The 23,285-nt window shown below is 42.4% G+C and overlaps 1 protein-coding gene across 1 annotated transcript in view; it reads right to left on the bottom strand.

Annotated features, from left to right (window-relative positions):
• PRMT3 (protein arginine methyltransferase 3) overlaps positions 1-23,285 on the bottom strand; it is a 62,235-nt gene that overhangs the window by 4,954 nt on the left and 33,996 nt on the right. The window contains exons 12-15 of the mRNA XM_075281299.1: positions 17,252-17,439; positions 16,497-16,583; positions 620-670; positions 368-455 (exon numbers count right to left, since the gene is read on the bottom strand). Of these exons, the coding sequence (XP_075137400.1) occupies positions 368-455; positions 620-670; positions 16,497-16,583; positions 17,252-17,439 (414 nt within the window). The remainder of the gene's footprint in view (positions 1-367; positions 456-619; positions 671-16,496; positions 16,584-17,251; positions 17,440-23,285) is intronic.

Here is a 23,285-nt window from a genome sequence, read left to right as displayed (position 1 = left end):
TTTGGAGAAGGGGTTATAATGTAATAGTGCAGGTATGGGGGGGGAGGTTAGAGAAGGGGATATCATATAATGGAATATGAGGAGGAGGAAAGAGCTTATAATGTAACGTGAAAATATAAGAAATTATTAAGAGTAGGGTATAGGAGATGAAGGAGAAGGCTGCGCAGATTGTACTGGTATACAAGGGGTATATAGCGGGAAACAAGCTGTGATGTCATACGTGATAGGAGAGGAGAAGTCGCCCCATGCTCATGTTCGGCTGCTTATTCTGTAGGGTTTTGGATAAGTTTGGAGGAGGAAGGAATAAGACCAGATGTAGCAGAGAGGTTATGTGGTTGGTGACGCACATTACCCGCCGCCACTTTACCTGCGCTAACCGCCAGCGGCTTCTCCAGGAGGAAAACGGTCTGCTTCCAATGGGTCCTGACACATGTGGGGCCGGTGGAGAAGGACACCTAATGACACAGATTGGGAGCAGTAGTTATAATATCACGCTACATTACTCTATTACATGAAATGCTTACAACAACAAAATGCACCTCATCCGCACACAGCCCGGAGGCGCGCCGCACTACACGCGCTCCCATAATTAATTTACACCGGTGTCTGATGTACTTACTGGTGTATGACAATCCTTCTCGAAGAACATGTCAAAATATCCGGCGACGGCCTGGAAGAAGGAAACGGAGATAATCAGTCAGTGACGGGAACTGCGAATGATGACACAACCCTTCATACAAGGCAGGAAATATCTATCTGCACCCCATCTATTCCCTTCCCAATCCATGAATTGTCCTCCTCTGAACAATCTTCTGTTTAGATGTTGTATCTGCACTTGGGAAAGCTGGGTCTTGAAGTTCAGCTCTTGGGGAGCAGCTGTCACAGAGGAGCACAGCGTTAAACATTGCACATGGTCAGTGGCAGTCTATTACAGATCTAGCATTGGGGACCATGTACGTGAAGGTCAACCTCCTGAGTCAGGCCCAAAAATGTACTGATTGGGGATATACTTATATGGCACCAACATATTCTGTAGCGCAGATGAACTAGATATACTTTATTACATTTTCCTATAATATACTCAGATTGTAATCTCTCATCATCTAGCACCCAGGAGCTAATAATCCAGTCTATACATTTATACGTCACTTGGGCCATGGCCTTGGTGTACACATACATACCGTATATCATACAGATGGAAAAAAAAACAGTACATGCTTAGCTTCATTCAACTATACAGAAATACAAGAGCGTGTATAGGGGCCACTGGGGACCATTATACTGAGTGTGTAGGCCAGGGAGCATTATACAATGTGCAGAGGACACTAGGAAGCATTATACTCTGTGCGGTACCCACTGGGGGCAATTCTGCTAGTTGTAGGGGACACCAGGGAGCAATGTAGTATATGCAGGGGACAAATGGGAACATTATACTGTGTTCGGGGTGACAGACACAGATTATTGTGTATTATATTGTAAGTAGGGTTCACTAGGGAGCATTATATTGTGTTTACAGGCGAGTGGGGAATATTATACTGTGTGTAAGGGCCACTGGGGAGTATAGTATTGTGTGTAGTGCTCGCTGGGGAGCTTTTTATTGTGTGATGCCATTGGTGAGCATTATGTTGTGTTTACGGGAGAATGAGGAGCATTATATTGTGTGTAGTGGTCACGGGGGAGCCTTATATTATGTGAAGTCACTGGGGAGTTATATTGTGTTTAGGAGCGAGTGGGGAACATTTTACTGTGTGTAGGGGCCACTGCGGAGCATTATATTGTCTGTAATACTCACTGGGGAGCTTTTTATTGTTGGATGCCACGGGGGAGCATTATATTGTGTTTAGGGGAGAGTGAGGAGCATTATATTGTGTGTAGTGGTCACTGGGGGAGACTTATATTATGTGATATCACTGGGGAGCATTATATTGTGTTTAGGGGCAAGTGGGGAACATTATAATGTTTGTAGGGGTCACTGGGGAGCATTATATTGTGTCTAGTGGTGAGCATTATATTGTGTGTAGGGGTAACTGGGGAGCATTATGTTGGGTTTAGGGCCAAACAGAGAGCATCATTTCATATGTAGGTTCCACTCAGGAACATTATATCATGTGTGTAGCTACTTAGTAGCATACTGTGTATGGGGTGTTCTGGGGAGCATTATACTGTTAAAGTGAAACTAAGGGAGCCTGCTGAATACTCGGTGACAGACGGAAAAAAATGCAGTTGGTGAGGTTTTCTAATTTTGCAAGTGAAACCAATTTTTTCTGAAAATTCTAAAACTTTTCTAAAAAACGACATCAAATTACCATTTTTTATGTTTTTTGGTAAAATTATTTGGTAGGGGTATTCTGAGGAAACCTTTCCTTCTTGGGCTGCTCCAATTTGGGGAAGGTTTGGTCTATGGATATGGTAGCCATGTGCACAGTGTACGGACACATACATTTGCATTCTGTTAATGAACCAGGTGGCCCAGGATGAGCACAGGCGAGTGCAGCAGTAAAAGGCAAAATTGAGCTGAAATAAACCAAACTGCATGACGACGATCAATGCGTCATCGATGACTACAATCTATACATCTTCTGTTCTATAGCAATTCTAGTGTAAATTGCGCGCTTCCACCCACGCTCTTTGTTCGATGGTGTGATCGCCACCATGGAGGTGAAACGAGAACCTGGTAGAGAACAAGAAAAAAAAACTGACTCTGCAAATCCCAAAAGCGCCGCTCCCTCTGCCAAGTAATTACTGCGGTTTGTAAAGGCTTCTGTGTTCTGGGCGGGTGCAGGGAATTTAATGGCACTACATTCGGAACGCATTGTCTCCGAGTATTGCATCAAAAGGCTATTTAAAACCGAGATGACACGGAAGACGTGATCCAACGCGGTGCGGGGAAGAAATAGTGCGTCTCATCCCTCGGCGTATTATTTCCTAACCTGCTCCTCCGTTACCAGCGTCCTGCCAGTTGTAAAATCATTGACTCGATAAAGTCGCCCGCCCGGAACTAATTACTTTTACTTCACAAAATTCTACATGTCCGCGGAAAAATCCAGATGAGACAAAAATTCTGCCGCCTGCAGCAAGAAGATCGACCACAGATATGGCCGTCTTTTTTTCACAGTGGTTTTCGTAAAGAAAGGAACAATGCAAGTACACCCCAAAATGACTCAAACACACCCCAAAATAAAACCCCCCCAGAGAATTCCTTCTTATAAGTCCTATTCATGACCTATCTGCTCCTAGGAAAGCAGAGTGACCAGGAGTATTGATATCATCACAGCTATTACAAACAGTTGTCACCCAGCTTTCCTTGACTGGTCAATCTTGCTATACAAGTAGCAGTAGAAGGAGAGAAATACTGCTGCATATCTAACCAATGGTGAAATTCACGAGCCCAGGAAAGCTGAGTGATGACTCCTGGAAAATCTGTAATGAAATGAGAGAAAATTATGTGTTAAGGATTAGCTGCCATGAAAAGCAAGTGGATTTCAGACCAGTCCACATTGGATATCTCTAGCAGAGTCTCCCTCTAATTTTTTTGTTGCCCCTGAGCTGATAAGGGGGTAAGAAGGGGGGAGGAAGACTAAGTACTCTATAAACACCACAAAAAATCCCTGATTTTGCTCCATAACTCTCTCCCCGTCACTCAGCAGAACCGTATAGGACATCACAGCTAAGTACTGACATGTATTGCTGTTAAAGAGGATTTGGGCACATGTGGTGTTATATACCGCTGGAAAGCCGACAGTGCGCTGAATTCAGGTCCCGGGTGAATAGCTAGCGGTGCCAGTACTGTAGCTCTTCACAGTCAGAAGGGCGTTCCTGACACTCTGTCAGGAACGTCCTTCTCCACAGGAGCGCCTATAGCGCTGTACTGTGAGACGGGAGGAGCGCCCCCTTCCCACAGTACTCCTCCATAGAAGAGTATTATCAGGAGGAAGGGGGCGTTCCTCTCCGCTCACACTGTACAGCGCTATAGTCGCTGCTGTGGAGGAACACCCTTCTGAGTGTAAAGAGCTACGGTACTGGCACCGATAGCTCTTCAGCCGGGGCACAGATCGGGAAAGCCGCCAGTGTGCTGGATTCCGCGCACTGTCGGTTTTCCAGCAGTATATAACACCGCATGTGCCCAAATCCATGAAAGGTCCTCTTTAATTAAGTACTTGGGGTGAGATAGATTCTTCCTATTAGCAGCAGCACCAGCTTTGTGTGTTTCTTACTCAAATCTTCCTCGTCCTCTCCCTATGGATTTTAAGGCTAGGTAAACACGGAGGAATCTGTATGCTAATAGTTGTCATTTTTTCTCCCCCCCCCCCCCTTTTTGATATTGTTTTCAAGAGGAAACCAAGATCGATGGTTCTTTTATTTCAGTTTAGTGCTTTACTTGATCTCACCATGGATTCCTCAGTTGATTCAGCTGCAGAAACAGTGCCGCAAGGCTCGGGCTAATCAGCCCCATTGTATCAGAGGTTAACGGATAGGAAAACCCACAACAGAGACTAAAAACTCTGCTTCGAATTTCCAAAGGGCTGGTATTTGTAGAGGAATTCAAGGTAGAAGATGGCCTCATGGCATAACCCCTTTAAGTACGGACATTATTGGTGAGGAAACCGGCGGCAGATATAGAGTTTCGACATGTTAGAACTTATGTTCTTTCTATAATGGCAGATTGTAAATTATAGGGGTTCTGTCCGTGTACGCTACAAATGACCATACCCTTTAGTGGCACTACCAGGAAGGTTTCTGTATATAGGGCAATGAATCCAGGGATTTTTCATTCTAAGCAGCCTCACATCTATATCTCCTACAATTGGGCACAGCATGTTCTGAGCAGACCCTGAACCAGCAGGAGGCGTTGGCAATGAGATGTGAACTGATATAGGCTGCAAATGCATAGAGAAGACCAGTAGAATTCCAAATGCAGCTCCGGATGTGACAATAATACATGCAGAAGTGACCCCACATTTACAGGGAGGCGACCGTATACCCCAGGATTTCTGCAGAATTTATTTCCAAACACGTCTTAGAGGATCTACAAGGATCAAGGCCGATGTCACAAGAGGCCAAATCCTACCCAACCCCCTATGGGTTCCCATTGAACGAAATTAGCTATTTATTTGACGTCAAGACGTAATCCCAAAACCAGTAATAGATTATGCTGGGCTCAGCTATGGTTGACTTACTGGATTGATTTTCAGTCAGCCACAAGAGCAGTTTCCTACCAGCATAAAACACAATCAAGGTCCATCAGCATCGACCGTCATAGAGGAGAACGGCGCAAGATTTATATATTACTAGAGGAGAAAATCCTCCAGAGACACAGAAGAGAAGAAACGGGAACAAGCAGGAAAACCCCAATAGCGGGAACGTATATGGGTCACCCCGAAATAAAGTTATATAAGTTATATCCTTGTAAATAGGAGGTAGTATTGTAGTAGTTATATTCTTGTACATAGGAGCAGTATTATAGTAGTTATATTCTTGTACATAGGAGGTAGTATTATAGTAGTTATATTCTTGTACATAGGAGCAGTATTATAGTAGTTATATTCTTGTACATAGGAGGTAGTATTATAGTAGTTATATTCTTGTACATAGGAGCAGTATTATAGTAGTTATATTCTTGTACATAGGAGCAGTATTATAGTAGTTATATTCTTGTACATAGGAGCAGTATTTAAGTAGTTCTATTCTTGTACACAGAAGGCAGTATTATAGTAGCTATATTCTAGTACATAGGAGCAGTATTATAGTAGTTATATTCTTGTACATAGGAGCAGTATTATATTAGTTATATTCTTGTACATAGGAGCAGTATTATAGTAGTTATATTCTTGTACACAGGAGAAGTATTATAGCAGTTATAGTCTTGTACATAGCAGCAGTATTATAGTAGTTATATTCTTGTACATAGGGGCAGTATTATAGTAGTTATATTCTTGTACATAGGAGCAGTATTATAGTAGTTATATTCTTGTACATAGGGGCAGTATTATAGTAGTTATATTCTTGTACATAGGGGACAGTATTATAGTAGTGATATTATTGTACATAGGAGCAGTATTTAAGTAGTTCTATTCTTGTACACAGAAGGCAGTATTATAGTAGCTATATTCTAGTACATAGGAGCAGTATTATAGTAGTTATATTCTTGTACATAGGAGCAGTATTATAGTAGTTATATTCTTGTACATAGGAGCAGTATTATATTAGTTATATTCTTGTACATAGGAGCAGTATTATAGTAGCTATATTCTAGTACATAGGAGCAGTATTATAGTAGTTATATTCTTGTACATAGGAGCAGTATTATAGTAGTTATATTCTTGTACATAGGAGCAGTATTATATTAGTTATATTCTTGTACATAGGAGCAGTATTATAGTAGTTATATTCTTGTACACAGGAGAAGTATTATAGCAGTTATAGTCTTGTACATAGCAGCAGTATTATAGTAGTTATATTCTTGTACATAGGGGCAGTATTATAGTAGTTATATTCTTGTACATAGGAGCAGTATTATATTAGTTATATTCTTGTACATAGGAGCAGTATTATAGTAGTTATATTCTTGTACACAGGAGAAGTATTATAGCAGTTATATTCTTGTACATAGCAGCAGTATTATAGTAGTTATATTCTTGTACATAGGAGCAGTATTATAGGATTATCTTCTTCTAGATAGACACAACAATATAATAGTTATATTTTTGTACATGGGGGCAGTGTTATAGTAGTCATAGTCTTGTACATAGGGCAGTATTATAGTATACATAGAAGAAAATTCAGACAGCATCTCCCAATGTGAACAGGTGCAACCTACTGTGGTAAAATACATAAAAAACAAAAAAATATAGCAGCACTCTGACACAGCACAAAGGCTATAAGCAACAAAGAAAAAACTGCATTACAACTATAAAAATACTATAGACTAAATATATAAATAAAATTTGAGGTTCTTCGTTGTACATATGACCCTGCACTTAATGAGGTCGCCTTGTCGGGGCAGGAGGGCTTCCTACTGTTTGATCAAATATGTACAAGGATGAATGCGATAGAATGTGGTACAATTGGTTACTGTGGCTACAGTTAAATATAACACAGGTTCTTCTGGTGGAAACAAAGAAGAATTATTGTGACTACTACTGTTGACCTTGATGGAATAAACTTCCCGTAGACTTGCTTGTTTTAGCCTGTCCTGCTTTACTCCGTGACAAATAAACCATAAACTTTTACACACGTTCAGAGAGGAAAAAAAAAAATACAACATGAAAATGATCAATTCAATGAGAAGAAAGGAAATTAAACGTTGTCATGGCGGTTTTTATCTGGAGGGGGCCATTTGTCATTGTGATAGTCTCGGCCTCGTGTGTTTCGCTGGAGATACAATGAACCAGTTGGCCACACAAAGTGGGAGGATAATGTTCTTGTGATGGAGTTTAGCCAGGCATGAAGGAGCAGCGGCCCAAACCCTGCAGCGGGGCGCACACAGCCGGATAATCCACCACTAAATCCTCAGAAGAGACGGTTACAATGTATCACATGTAATATATAAAGAGCTGCATGAGACGGGATGATGCCCCCTGATGGATGGCACCAGAACCGAAACACAGGTTCAATTAGTACACAACTAACAATAACTTGGCCTATTGGGAAATTTTAAGGAGCACTGCCTCCTATACACAAACAAAAATATCCATTGAGGGTGCATTGACTCGTATATCTGGTCCTGGGAAAGCTGGGTATTAGCACTGCCTCCATGTCTCACCTCGTATATAATGTAAGTACAGATAGTACTGCATCCATGTCTCTTCCAGTATATGATGTAGGTAAAGAGAGTACTGCCTTACTATCTCTCCTTGTAGGTATAGACACTACTTTATTCCTGTATCTCCCTGTAATTTTGTAGACACAGGTAGACATCACTGTCTCCCTACCAATAACTGTAAGTGATACAGATTCAGATAGTACTGTCCTTTTGCCTCTCTTTGTATATGATGTATAGAGATAGAGAGAGACACAGACAGACAGAGAAGACATACAGCATTATCTGAATTCACATCACATACAAGGAGAGACATGGAGGCAGTACTATCTGTAACTACATCATATACAGGGATAGACATGGAGGCATTACTATCTGTAACTACATCATATACAAGGAGAGGCAGGGAGGCAGTACTATCTGTAGCTACATCATATACAGGGAGAGACATGGAGGCAGTACTATCTGTAGCTACATGATATACACGGAGAGACAGGGAGGCAGTACTATCTGTAGCTACATCATATACAGGGAGAGACATGGAGGCAGTACTATCTGTAACTACATGATATACACGGAGAGACAGGGAGGCAGTACTATCTGTAGCTACATCATATACATGGAGAGACATGGAGGCAGTACTATCTGTAACTACATCATATACAGAGAGAGATAGGGAGGCAGTACTATCTGTAACTGCATCATATACAAGGAGAGACAGGGAGGCAGTACTATCTGTAACGGTATCATACACAAGGAGAGACAGGGAGGCAGTACTATCTGTAACGGTATCATACACAAGGAGAGACAGGGAGGTAGTACTATCTGTAACGGTATCATACACAAGGAGAGACAGGGAGGCAGTGCTAAATGCTTTCCTCCAGTCTCTCCTTTTAAATATGGTAGAGATACAAGAACTGCTGCCACGGTATATATCTTGCATAAGATGTAGGTACAGACAGTACTACCTCCGTCTCTCCCTATAAATTTTGTAAACGCAGATAGTAGTGCCACCCTGCCTAAACCTATGAATAACAGACTCAAAAAGCACTGTTTCTCCGTTCTGCATGTACAAGATCCAATATCACTGACCCCTTGTATATAATGTAGGCACAGATAGTACTACGGTCCAGTAAATGATGACTGTACAAATAATATTGCTGCCTTGTCTACACCTATGAATGACAAAGACAGTGCTGCCTCCCATTTAATCCAGGTGTACAATAGAGATGCAGATATTGCTGCCTCCTTGTATATGATGTAGGCACAGATAGTACTGTTTGCTACTCTGTAAACGATGAAGGTAGAAATAATACTGTTGCCCTTTCTTTCTCTATAAATGATACAAAGTACTAACCAGCAGGGGAAGAAGGAGAGATAACTGGTTTAATTATGAATTCAGCTCTGAATGTTGCAGGATTTTACCATATAATATGCCTAGCACGTAGCAAAACATCTTCCAAGATACGCAAAGCTGTACACTTTACAACCCCAAACTGCTGTGTGTGAATTCTTGGATACACATGGATACTGCACATAATAAAACAATAAATCAAGAATAGTGTGAAATCCAACCTGCAGAACAAGTCATTATGTGGCAGAATTAACTGAACGACCCCAATCAATATATAGATATGAGCCCGTAATATAACGTCGAAGGAAACAAATATTACAGCCTGACAGGGGGAGGGGGCGCTGTCTCTACTCAGGTGTGAGGGTCCTGAACAATCATCACTGTATCCTATAACAGAAATCAATGATTGTCAGCTCAGTGGGGAAGGCAGCAGGAGCGGGGCTCAATATTCAGACATCACCCCTGATGGGCCCGGGAAGATGGGATTCTAAGGAAATACAGCAGGGAGGCCGAAGACACAAGATCAGTCATGACACCATGTGCAAGAAAGCTGATGGGATTGTCTCCTTACACTGCGGGGAATCTCATAGGAGTGGGATTTAGGTCAGCGACATTCAAGGTGGACTAAAAAGATTCCTACATGTTAACAAGGGCCGGACAGTGTATGCAAAGGGCCACAAGTTACATAGCAAGATATGGTTATAAATGTCATATTAGAGAATCCAGCAGACTGACACTATTAAAGGGATACTCCGGAGTTATCCAGAACAATCACATTGCATGTAGGGACTTATGGACCATTCATACGACCAAGCACGCTCCTGATGTGGGGCTGAGTGTGCAGCAAAATGCAGTTGGATGACACTCAGAGTGACACCCTAGTGAATTCTGTGATGCATTTACCTCTATGGGGGCTTTCCATTCATTCTGTTCTGAATAGATTGGAAGCCCCCATAGAAGCGAATGTATAACTGAATGTACTCAGATGTCGCTCCGAGTGTTCTCCACTGCACACCCCACTTTGGAAGCACACTTGGTCATTTACATGGGGTTTGAATGAGGAAGGTCAAGAAGGTAATGTAATGTATGTATATAGTGATTCAACGGAATAGTGAGCGCAGCTCTAGAGTATAATACAGTATGTATCTCAGGATCAGTACAGGATAAGTAATGTAATGTATGTACACAGTGACTGTACCAGGAGAATAGTGAGTGCAGCTCTGGAGTATAATACAGGATGTAACTCAGGATCAGTACAGGATAAGTAATGTAATGTATGTACACAGTGACTGTACCAGGAGAATAGTGAGTGCAGCTCTGGAGTATAATACAGGATGTAACTCAGGATCAGTACAGGATAAGTAATGTAATGTATGTACACAGTGACTGTACCAGCAGAATAGTGAGCGCAGCTCTGGAGTATAATACAGGATGTAACTCAGGATCAGTACAGGATAAGTAATGTAATGTATGTCCACAGTGACTGCACCAGCAGAATAGTGAGCGCAGCTCTGGAGTATAATACAGGATGTAACTCAGGATCAGTACAGGATAAGTAATGTAATGTATGTACACAGTGACTGCACCAGCAGAATAGTGAGCACAGCTCTGGAGTATAATACAGGATATAACTCAGGATCAGTACAGGATAATGTAATGTATGTACACAGTGACTGCACCAGCAGAATAGTGAGTGCAGCTCTAGAGTAGAATACAGGATGTAACTCAGGATCAGTACAGGATAAGTAATGTAATGTATGTACACAGTGACTGCACCAGCAGAATAGTGAGTGCAGCTCTGGAGTAGAATACAGGATGTAACTCAGGATCAGTACAGGATAAGTAATGTAATGTATGTACACAGTGACTGTACCAGCAGAATAGTGAGCGCAGCTCTGGAGTATAATACAGGATGTAACTCAGGATCAGTACAGGATAAGAGTGCAGCTCTGGATTGTATAAATCACATAATGATATTTCCTCTTACACTCATCTCACACACTAGACGGTCAGATCTCTCTGCGATTTTCGCTTCTGTTATAATGAAGACAAATCCCGGATTTGGACGTTTTAATCACATTCAGAGTTGACGTATTTTATTCCAATATATAACTTGACATTTCTATGAAAAGAAGCAATTTTAGGGCCGGTTAGTTTAGTGGATTCAATTTACAGGGTCAAAACCAGGTCAATGCGACTAAAGACCCTCAGAAAGTGCGGCGCGATTGGCACATTTCATGCCCAAGCTGTGCGCGGTACGTTCTGTATAATTCCATTGACAGAAACAAGAAAGCCATTTTCCTGCGAGAATGAGCTCTGTGGGTAATGAGAACAGCAGGGATGATGGAGGACGGGATGAAGTGCGAACACGCGCCGAGAATACAGAGAGAGTCAAGGCCGGGGCTCCAGCCCTGACTCTGCTGATACAGTGGATTATATGGAAAAAAAAAAAAGCCAAAAATTTATGGGCTGGCTGGTACTAGACCTGGCGTACAGAAAATGACAAGTGCATGTGAAGAATATTACAGAAAAAAATTCTGTATGCTTGTTAGTTATAGCTGTTGGTGGACAAGCTGGGTGACAAATACCAAGTCAGTCACCCACCTTTCCCAAACTCCTGAAATCAAATGTGTCATCTTACAGTGATGAATCCTCCAGTGTATTGTAGCACTGACAAAGATTTTTAATCTGGATTTGGGAAAGTTGGATGAACTTCTAACGCTAAACATACTGGTAGTCGCCAAACTTTCCCATAAATAGATATAATGGCCAAGTTTATCTTTGAACACCTTGAAATAAGAGGGCAACTCAAGGACTTCATGGTGATATACGTATTTCATCCATAATTGGCCCCTGCCGTAGGCGACCCTTGTACATGGCGGCGAATTAGCTGGAAATTCTTTTTCAAGAGACGAAAACTGCGCAGAGAAGACTCCGGTGATGAATGAAAAGTAATTCTGGATGTTCCGGAACTCAAGTGCAATTTACTCTACAGACAAAGATCCGGAAGGTTCCATTTGTCAGGAAAACGAATGTTTGTCTTTGTAGAATCTGCAGACGATGAAAGGGAATTGAGCATGTAAGAAATAAGAGACCAGTGCTGATACACCGGGTCGTACACCGGTCTCTGATGCACCATGCCCGTACACCGGTCTCTGATGCAACGCGGCCGTACACCGGTCTCTGATGCAACGCGGCCGTACACCGGTCTCTGATGCACCGTGACCGTACATCGGTCTCTGACGCACCGCGCTCGTACACAGGTCTCTGACGCACCGCGCTCGTACACAGGTCTCTGACGCACCGCGCTGTACATCGGTCTCTGATGCAACGCGGCCATACACCGGTCTCTGATGCACAGCGCCGTGCAACGGTCTCTGATGCACCGCGCCGTGCAACGATCTCTGGTGCACCGCGCCGTACACTGGTCTCTAATGCACTGTGAAGACTACAGAATTATGAGTGCAACTCTGAATTAGCATAAATAATGTAATTATAAAGCAATGTTATATGTATATGATGTTTTATGCTCACAGCTGGGCAGAGGCTTTAAGCGTCTCGGTATCTTGCATCATGAACAACCTTCAGGTAGTGAAGCACGCCTGATTCATCTCTCAAGCACTGTGCATCTAGGGGAAAACACCAGTTTCTGTCTATATGTCAGCGTATGTCTAAATGGACACATGTAATGGCCTCCTGCTACACAGCAGCACTTGCACAAGACTTCCTCCGTCGGGAGTAAGTAAATAAAAAAAAGCTTTAATCTCTAGAGGCAACAAGGCTTCCTTACTGTAAGGATTGTGAATCTGCAGAATAGCCTACCCCAGGAATTACTTCTTTATTGTAAGGACTGTAAATATGTGGAATAGCCTACTCCAGGAACAGGTTCTTTACTGTAAGGACTTTGAATCTGTGGAATAGCCTATCCTATAGTTATATGGTTACTGTAAGAAGAATGGAGGGAGCCCACAGAATGTATAAAATACGTTATATGCTGTGATTTACAAAACTTTACATATTGTTTTGCTCCATTACTCACTCAGATGCATCAGTAATATCTTATAGGACATTAATGAGAAGTACTGAGCAGTGTTGATGTGACTAAGGGACATGTGGTGAATTAGAAAACTTACTATTAGCTGCAGCAGTCTCTGTCTGTGTCTCTACTTCTCTGACACTCCTAAATGCTCCTCTATCCATAGACTTCTATGGGCAGCTGTAATTTGATACTACAGTGATCTGACAAGCAGTCTTGGGAGAACAAGACTGACTTCGCAGAGATTTGGAGGCCAAATCATCACCTTGTACTCTTTGTTAAGTTCTGAACAACGTTTGCAATGTGGCAGGGGCATCATCCTGCTGAAAGAATCCACAAACAATAGGGGGCACCACTACTATGAAGGGTGTACTTCATAGCAATGTCTACATGATGCCAGGACCCAAGGGCCGGGCAGAGCTTTTCCCAGTGCATGACACTGCCTCATCTAGTGCTTTCTTCCCATAGTACCAGTCTTGCCCAGGTACGTGACGCACACATACCAGGGTGTCAATCTGATCCAAAGCGCTATTTACCACTCCTCCCACATGGACATGTAACACGACACATAACATGAGCCAATCCCCCCCCCCCCACATGTATGTTTACAGGATATGAAATGAATTATTCTCCCCATATTCCAGCCGATGACAGGTTGATTTTTCCGTCATTGCCCCAGTATCCTGCTCCCTGTCTCCCATTAATATAAATCTTTTTCTGCCTTGAAATTACACCCTGGCAGATCAATTCTCATTCCATCAGTTCCCGGCAGATCCCCCCATAATAAGAAGGGGACGCAACACAGAACATCAGCATCAAGGAATGTTGTAGAGACAGTGTCCTGGAATTAGCGGCGGGACGTGGTTATTATAATAGAATGCCAGAGCATGACTACAAAATACATAGAAATCTATTGTACTAGATTCCAGGATATTACCAGAGGGGGGTAGTGATGGAGGGGATAGGTTTAGTTAGTGTCTGACACTTCATTTATCATCTCCCGCTGCCCAACCTTGCAGTAAATGAACAATAAACCACATTATCCCCACTGAGCGCGGCCTTTATTCTCCGTACAAGACCATAAATTCTACATATGTGTGAAGACAAACACAAAGATTTCTTCAGACATTATATAGAAGTCACTGCTTTGTAATTAAAGGGCCAGCACCAAAAATATTTACAGCACCTGCAGAATATACAACATAAGTAGTGAAAACATATCTCTAAAGTGAGCATTAGGCAACATAACCCCATCACATATCCTCCTAGCACGAGACCGTCCTCATACAGCTTCAAAGGGCTTAGCACAACAGTAAGAAATACCGTATATGGTGAATATAACCCTGATCATGAATGATATCTTGTATTATACTCCAGAGATGCGTTCACTATTCTGCTGGTGCAGTCACTGTGTACATACATTACATTACTTATCCTGTACTGATCCTGAGTTACATCCTGTATTATACTCCAGAGCTGCACTCACTATTCTGCTGGAGCAGTCACTGTGTACATACATTACATTACTTATCCTGTACTGATCCTGAGTTACATCCTGTATTATACTCCAGAGCTGCGCTCACTATTCTGCTGGTAGAGTCACTGTGTACATACATTACTTATCCTGTACTGATCCTGAGTTATATCCTGTATTATACTCCAGAGCTGCGCTCACTATTCTGCTGGTAGAGTCACTGTGTACATACATTACTTATCCTGTACTGATCCTGAGTTATATCCTGTATTATACTCCAGAGCTGCGCTCACTATTCTGCTGGTCACTGCATACATACATTACATTACTTATCCTGTACTGATCCTGAGTTACATCCTGTATTATACTCCAGAGCTGCGCTCACTATTCTGCTGGTGCAGTCACTGTGTACATACATTACATTACTTATCCTGTACTGATCCTGAGTTACATCCTGTATTATACTCCAGAGCTGCGCTCACTATTCTGCTGGAGCAGTCACTGTGTACATACATTACATTACTTATCCTGTACTGATCCTGAGTTACATCCTGTATTATACTCCAGAGCTGCGCTCACTATTCTGCTGGTGCAGTCACTGTGTACATACATTACATTACTTATCTGTACTGATCCTGAGTTACATCCTGTATTATACTCCAGAGCTGCACTCACTATTCTGCTGGTGCAGTCACTGTGTACATACATTACATTACTTATCCTGTACTGATCCTGATATCATCCTGTATTATACTCCAGAGCTGCACTCACTATTCTGCTGGAGCAGTCACTGTGTACATACATTACATTACTTATCCTGTACTGATCCTGAGTTACATCCTGTATTATACTCCAGAGCTGCGCTCACTATTCTGCTGGTAGAGTCACTGTGTACATACATTACTTATCCTGTACTGATCCTGAGTTACATCCTGTATTATACTCCAGAGCTGCGCTCACTATTCTGCTGGTAGAGTCACTGTGTGCATACATTACTTATCCTGTACTGATCCTGACTTATATCCTGTATTATACTCCAGAGCTGCGCTCACTATTCTGCTGGTCACTGCATACATACATTACATTACTTATCCTGTACTGATCCTGAGTTACATCCTGTATTATACTCCAGAGCTGCGCTCACTATTCTGCTGGTACAGTCACTGTGTACATACATTACATTACTTATCCTGTACTGATCCTGAGTTACATCCTGTATTATACTCCAGAGCTGCGCTCACTATTCTGCTGGTACAGTCACTGTATACATACATTACTTATCCTGTACTGATCCTGAGTTACATCCTGTATTATACTCCAGAGCTGCGCTCACTATTCTGCTGGTGCAGTCACTGTGTACATACATTACATTACTTATCCTGTACTGATCCTGAGTTACATCCTGTATTATACTCCAGAGCTGCACTCACTGCAATGTATATACTTAGCAGACTAGTAAGCAAGTCACTAGGAGAAGCTCCGTGCAGCCATTTGTCTGTTCTGCAGTGAGACAAGGCCTTGTATGTGGGTGAATCCTGTTACATGTGTGTTATCGTACCTTTCTGCCTTCATATAATGAAGAATTCTATAAGTTTCCAATATCCTCTGTATATCATTTTCTCACCACTTTCGGGATGTGCATTTGCTGTCAGTGAATAGACAGTGACCATTCTTATGTCTTATTGTCCATGTTATAATGATTCAGCTTTCTAAACCTTTTAACCCTTTCTTTGCCGTGCTGCTTCAGAGAGATACTGTACGTCCCCCCAGTAACACACCAGGAGAACATTCTAGAGTCAGTATCACACAAGGCTCTCCAGAGAACACGTATCACACATACCAATGTAGTAACAGAAGAGAGGTCCGCACTCACCGTACACGCCCCATCCCTTGTTATCGGCAGGGAGAAATCGGAGCAAAAATCCAAATCTTTCACTGCAGCAGTCAGACAGTTAATGTCCTGAAAGAGGGAAAAAAAATAAAGGAAGTCTTAAACTTCAAATCTGTCTAGTTGTAGACTAAAGAGATCTCCGCTGGAACATTTCATTTGCACAGAAAGATTTGACTTTTTGAAGTCTGGGAAAAGCTGAGTGACAAACCTATGAGAGTAGTCATAGCAGTTAACACCCAGCTTTCCATGATCGAATTTTAGGATATAGGTTTTTAAAGGCAAAAAGGAAAACCCAGGAGGGATACTCACTTACCCACAAGTCTCCCGTCCTTGCACTGGGTACCCAAGCACTGGCTAGGGGGAATTAAAGCAACCCAGGTGACCCGACACTAAGACAGAGGAGCAGGGGAAGGTGAGTATCGCCATTTTTAAAGACAGGGAGCCCATCCACTAAAAGACAATAGACTATAATGGAGTCCACCGGGTGTCCCGTGTTTTTATACCGAAATCAGTAGAGTGAAAAGTCATCCGTGCAGGACCTCTCTCCACCGTTTTTTGGTGAAATCTGCATCGAGTCTCAGTGGTGAACCTAGCCTAATAAACTTTATCTTTAATTCCAGGTGCCGATACAATCTTCTGTGAGTTTATCACATATTTATTCCCTGCCCTGATTGTTTGTTACAATGTATAAGTGCAGATATCAGTCTGGAGTCCTGAGCTCACAGAGGATTGTCTACCTTTATAATGAACGGTTCAGAGATAATAGTATCAGGATTGACAAACTCCACAATGGCCTCCGGTAAGACGGCTTTCTTCATACACGACATGTTAAACCCATAGACGTCATCCCAGAAGGTCAGCTTTCCTGTGTGCTTCTCCGGATCACACAGAGCCACCATGCTGATGTTACACCGGTCTGGATAAACTGAAAGACACAAGGATGATATTATTATCAAACTAGATACTAAATATATGATTTTATTTAAGGCTTGAATATGTACATACATTACATTACTTATCCTGTACTGATCCTGAGTTACATCCTGTATTATACTCCAGAGCTGCGCTCACTATTCTGCTGGTGCAGTCACTGTGTACATACATTACATTACTTATCCTGTACTGATCCTGAGTTACATCCTGTATTATACTCCAGAGCTGCGCTCACTATTCTGCTGGTACAGTCACTGTGTACATACATTACATTATATATACAGCATCTTGGAGACACATTTCCCGTCCTTGTATGGTTTGCAGGTGATGGCTGATTTGCAGGCAGTGATATCTGACATTTCCACAAGGGAACAACACCTGGCACACGCTGTTCTGATAGCAATGAATGAGGATGCACGTTCTGTATGAGTCTCGTTCTGTAATATTTTGTATTTTCTGCTCCATAAACACTTTATTATCACATTTGTATCTGCTGACTGTTCTGGAGTGAAGGGTCGTAAAAACGCAAAGACGAGGAAAAGTCAAAACAGACTTAATATTAAGTGAGAATGAAATGCCGAGTGCAAAAAGTGTGAGAGGACGAGAGCGGACATAAACCAGATACAATAGATATGGGTTAAGGCAGATCTCCTGTTTCCATAAACCAAAGGTCATCCAAAATGTGCCCGTTACCTGCCCAACAATTCCCCAATATCCTTTTATAACATGAATTACTGGGAGCAATAAAATAGTAGAGCAGGGAAATAAAACTCCTTTACTTGCTGCAGCATCGGGAGAATCATCAGAGACATCAATATATACAGTCTGGACTAAGACTATGCCGGGTCTGTACCCTGGGGCGTCAATATGGAGCATCAATTTGTTCCACTTGTAAATTTAGAAAATCTCCCCATTGCAGTTTCGATGCAATTGTAACTGTTTACATGAATGCACCCACAAAGCTACACCATCCTATACTTTGCACCCATTTACAAACACCATTTACCCATCATTGGTGCCCCCAAAGCTGCACCAGCAGAATACTGAATGCAGCTCTGGAGTATAATACAGGATGTAACTCAGGATCAGTACAGGATAAGTAATGTAATGTATGTACACAGTGACTGCACCAGCAGAATAGTGAGCGCAGCTCTGGAGTATAATACAGGATGTAACTCAGGATCAGTACAGGATAAGTAATGTAATGTATGTACACAGTGACTGTACCAGCAGAATAGAGAGTGCAGCTCTGGAGTATAATACAGGATGTAACTCAGGATCAGCACAGGATAAGTAATGTAATGTATGTACACAGTGACTGTACCAGCAGAATAGTGAGTGCAGCTCTGGAGTATAATACAGGATGTAACTCAGGATCAGTACAGGATAAGTAATGTAATGTATGTACACAGTGACTGCACCAGCAGAATAGTGAGCGCAGCTCTGGAATATAATACAGGATAAGTAATGTAATGTATGTACACTGTGACTGCATCAGCAGAATAGTGAGCGCAGCTCTGGAGTATAATACAGGATGTAATTCAGGATCAGTACAGGATAAGTAATGTAATGTATGTACACAGTGACTGCACCAGCAGAATAGTGAGTGCAGCTCTGGAGTATAATACAGGATGTAACTCAGGATCAGTACAGGATAAGTAATGTAATGTATGTACACAGTGACTGCACCAGCAGAATAGTGAGCGCAGCTCTGGAGTATAATACAGGATGTAACTCAGGATCAGTACAGGATAAGTAATGTAATGTATGTACACAGTGACTGTACCAGCAGAATAGTGAGCGCAGCTCTGGAGTATAATACAGGATGTAACTCAGGATCAGTACAGGATAAGTTATGTAATGTATGTACACAGTGACTGCACCAGCAGAATAGTGAGCGCAGTTCTGGAGTATAATACAGGATGTAACTCAGGATCAGTACAGGATAAGTAATGTAATACTTAAACCCACTCTTTAACAACAATGAGAACTGGGTATTAAAGGGATATTCCTGCCATATACATTTAAATGCCTAAGATAGTAATATCTCTTTAAAAAGGTTTTCATGATAAGTGGATAAATCCTCCTACTATAGGACACTGCAGTCAGCCTCTCTTTATGGCTGATAACAGGGAACAATAGACTGTATTTTTACCAAACGGGACCACATCCTTAAGCTTGTGCCCTAGAAGTAGGTCAGTAGTAATCCTTGCAGTGGTTGCAGCCTGTAGTTGCGCCCTCACATGTTATTCAATTACGACATCTGCAGAAAGCGATGGGGAAAGATGAATAATTAGATCCCCTCACAGGTAAAATTAACAAAGTGCTGATTGGACGGAAATCGCCCCTCATCGTCCATCTGAGGATTCTCGGCTCTGACATCTGTGTCCTTCTCGATTCACTGCCCCGCAGTCATTTGTCACTGGTAACAACTCACGTGGAGGAAGACCCAAGACGAGGCCGAGCCGATTACACATCCCCAGCCATAAGTAAGGCTAAAAGGAGAACGCCAAGCCCGACCCTCCCTCCCGGGCGCAGCCATCATGGAGAGACGTCGGAAGCAAATCAAGAGGCCGAAATTATTATAATAAGCAGATACTATAATGAAAGCTGGGTATTATTACAGTCCAATAGTAAAGTCTGGATTATACGCAAGTCAGGTATTAATATTACAGTATTATAGTCAGGTAGTATTATAGCGGTATATAACTATGTATGATCATATTATAATAGTATTACTATACTATAATATATGTAATGGGAGGATACCATGTAACAGCTGCCAGAGATTATAATCTAATCTAATATTATCATAATTTTGGATACTATATAACAGTCCAGTATTATTAAGGCAGTACGGTATTATAACAGTCGGATATTGTTATTATTCCGTTGTTCTGGTCCTCTGACGGACCTGAACTAAGGAGAGCCAACACTAATGTGAACCTATAGTAAGGGTATGTTCACACGGAATTTTTGGCAATTGATTCTGAATCCGCCTCAAAATCCGCTTCCAAAAAACGGCTCCTATTGACTTCAATGAGAACCGCGCGCTTCTTTTTCTCGCTAGTTAGTAGCGGAACAAAGAAGTGACGCCCTATCTTGCCGCGGATTCCGCGGCTGATTCCGCCACGGCATGAGACTCCCTCTGATTAGGCCCTTTCCTTCGGGTCTAATCCGTCGTATCGGTATTCCGTCGTGGCTAGCCGCGCGGTATGTTCTTACGCGGAATCCATTTTCCACTGTGAGAACATACTCTAAGGGGCAATGAGATCCATCAGCTATCAGTTATGGATGTGTCCTCAATATGTAACTGGTGGGGGTCTGATATGATGTTCATAAGTCACATGTCTCATTCCATTTCTGCAATACCAAGTACAGCCACTATACAAGATATGGCACTGTGCTTGATTTTCACTGAAGAGGCCACAATGCTCATAGAAACACTGCAGCCAGCTGATCTGTGGGGGTCCCAAGCGCCGGTCCCCCACCGATCACATATTCTAAGGGTAGGTCAGAGGGCGTTTAAAGGTCCCAATTTGGAGGGCTGTGCTTTAGGAAGGACTCCACATATTTTTTTTATTTTCCGTGAATTCAGAGACATGTTTACAGCCTCATAAAGCGGTTTTCATACATGAGCACTATAGTGCACGCTGTTTTGCAGCCGGCGGAGTGCACACCTGAGCGCCGCTCGTGTTTCCAAACCTTCCACATGGCGCTGAGTGATAGAAGCGGGGATCACAATGACCAATTATGAGCGTGTGTGTAATGTTCACGTCTTTAATTGAATTTCTCACATAATTCCAGTCGGCTGCCTTTGTTCTGACGTTGCCTGGGAGCACATTACAGCACAATGGCGCGGCAGTGATGAGCGAGCACCGAGAGTCATTAAAGCAATGCAGTGGAACGTGGTACAATGGACTGGAAGCCGAGCTGAGGGAATGGAATAACTGCATTGAGACGTGTCAGCATTAAATGAAAGACAGCCAGCCCCACCGCCACCTCGTAAAGACACCAAACTGCCAGAAATCGTACACGCACCGAGCCCCCGCTGCACAGATAGCATGATGGTGGTGGTGGTGGGGGAGATGGATCTGAACAGAGAAATCACTCGCTCTTATTTACATTGTATCGATTCCAGCTTGCAGAGACGGGATACAAAGTAATCGCAGTAATTATAAGGAACTTCACTAGTAATTAGGATTATTTAACGACTTTCTAGCAGAGAATTCATTACAGTAGTCTGTGTGCGCAGGAAGCCTGGACTAGATGTAGGATGGAGCGCCATGTATAGTCACCTCACCTATATACTGTATGTATACAGTCACTCACATAAGTATACACTGTCCGCACACCTAGGTGTGTGTATGTATATGTGTACTTGTGTGTGTGTATATATTATACACAAACTCACATATGTACAGCCATCTCAATTATACATGTATAGTCTCCTCATATATACAGTCACAACATATATATATACTGTATGACTACAGTCATCTGACATATGTATGTATACTGCCACCACACATATATACTTGTATAGTAACCACACATCTATACTGTATTTATACAGCCTCCAGATACATGTATACAGTCACATATATATATATAATATACTGTACGTACACAGTCATCTCACATATATGCACCACAAAAAGTCCCAACTAAGGACCCCAAAATAGCGGTCATTCATAAGTGTTAACAAATAAGGTTTTTTGGGGCCTCCATCTACAAAATATGTAATGGACCCCTCAGTGCCACCCCCTTCCCCCAAGTAGTATAATGGCCTCCACAGTGCCCCACAGTGGTTTTAAGCTGAAACAAGTACCCCATACTCAGCTGAGGTACATATGGCAGGTTGAGAAACACTATAGTAGAGGAATAGGACCTGAGGTCGCAGATTTGTTTCTGTCTTCATTAACAATTTCCTATCATTTTGCTGCTGTAAAGTCTGTGTAGCTCCTTCATACAGACGACTGTGCCGCTGAATGTAACTTAATGTGTAATATAGCCAACATTAGACTGTTCTTGACTGTGTTGGCTCAATGTGATCACCCTTTCCCTCTTCTCTCAGTCTTAGCCGAGACTCCGCCGTGAAACTGGCTGCAGCATTGGACAGTATTTAGCAGAGAGGCAAAGACTCCTAGTATCATAGACAACTAAAAGCTCGTCTCCGAACATACTGCTCAGACTGGTACATCTGTCACACACAGGGCCAAAGATTGGCATCAGAGAATCAGATTAGAGATAGCAGTAAGGAAGGGAAGAGTTTGTACAGTAGGTAAAAGTGAGGAAAGAACAGAAAGCATCCAAACCTTCAGGGAAGGCAGATCACACAGGTAGAAGATAGGCAGGGAGCGAAGTGAGTGACACAGGCTATGTATCAATGAACACAGGTGACAGGAGAGATGTTATAGAGAAGGGTGCCCCATTTATGTGAATAAGACAGATGTGTAATGTCAAGAATATTTTGTTTATCCCTTATGAAGTAATATCTTTTTCTGGGAAAGCTGAATGTCACCCAGCGTTTCCAGATTCCTTATTAGCTATACAGCAATATAAGCAAAAATCCAGGAAAGATAGATGGGAACTCCTGTGAGCAGACTTCATAATGGAAGCCACCCAGCCTTCCCGGGAACAGATACAACGAAGAAACAGCTGGTACCGGTGCAAGGACTTCTATTTCTGCTGAACGGCATCACTCTTAGCACAAAGCACTGGAGAGATCTGGACATGAAGGGGTTACACCCAAAACTTAAACAACCCATTTGCGGCCAGCAGAATACAAAGCGCTCAGTAGAACGCCTTAAAGTGAGTACTAATGGCGCCATCGCT

This window comes from Leptodactylus fuscus, chromosome 7, assembly GCF_031893055.1.
Source record: "Leptodactylus fuscus isolate aLepFus1 chromosome 7, aLepFus1.hap2, whole genome shotgun sequence".
Taxonomy (NCBI): domain Eukaryota; kingdom Metazoa; phylum Chordata; class Amphibia; order Anura; family Leptodactylidae; genus Leptodactylus; species Leptodactylus fuscus.
Note: the sequence above shows the minus strand (reverse complement) of the source record. Positions and strands in the feature narration are given on the sequence as shown.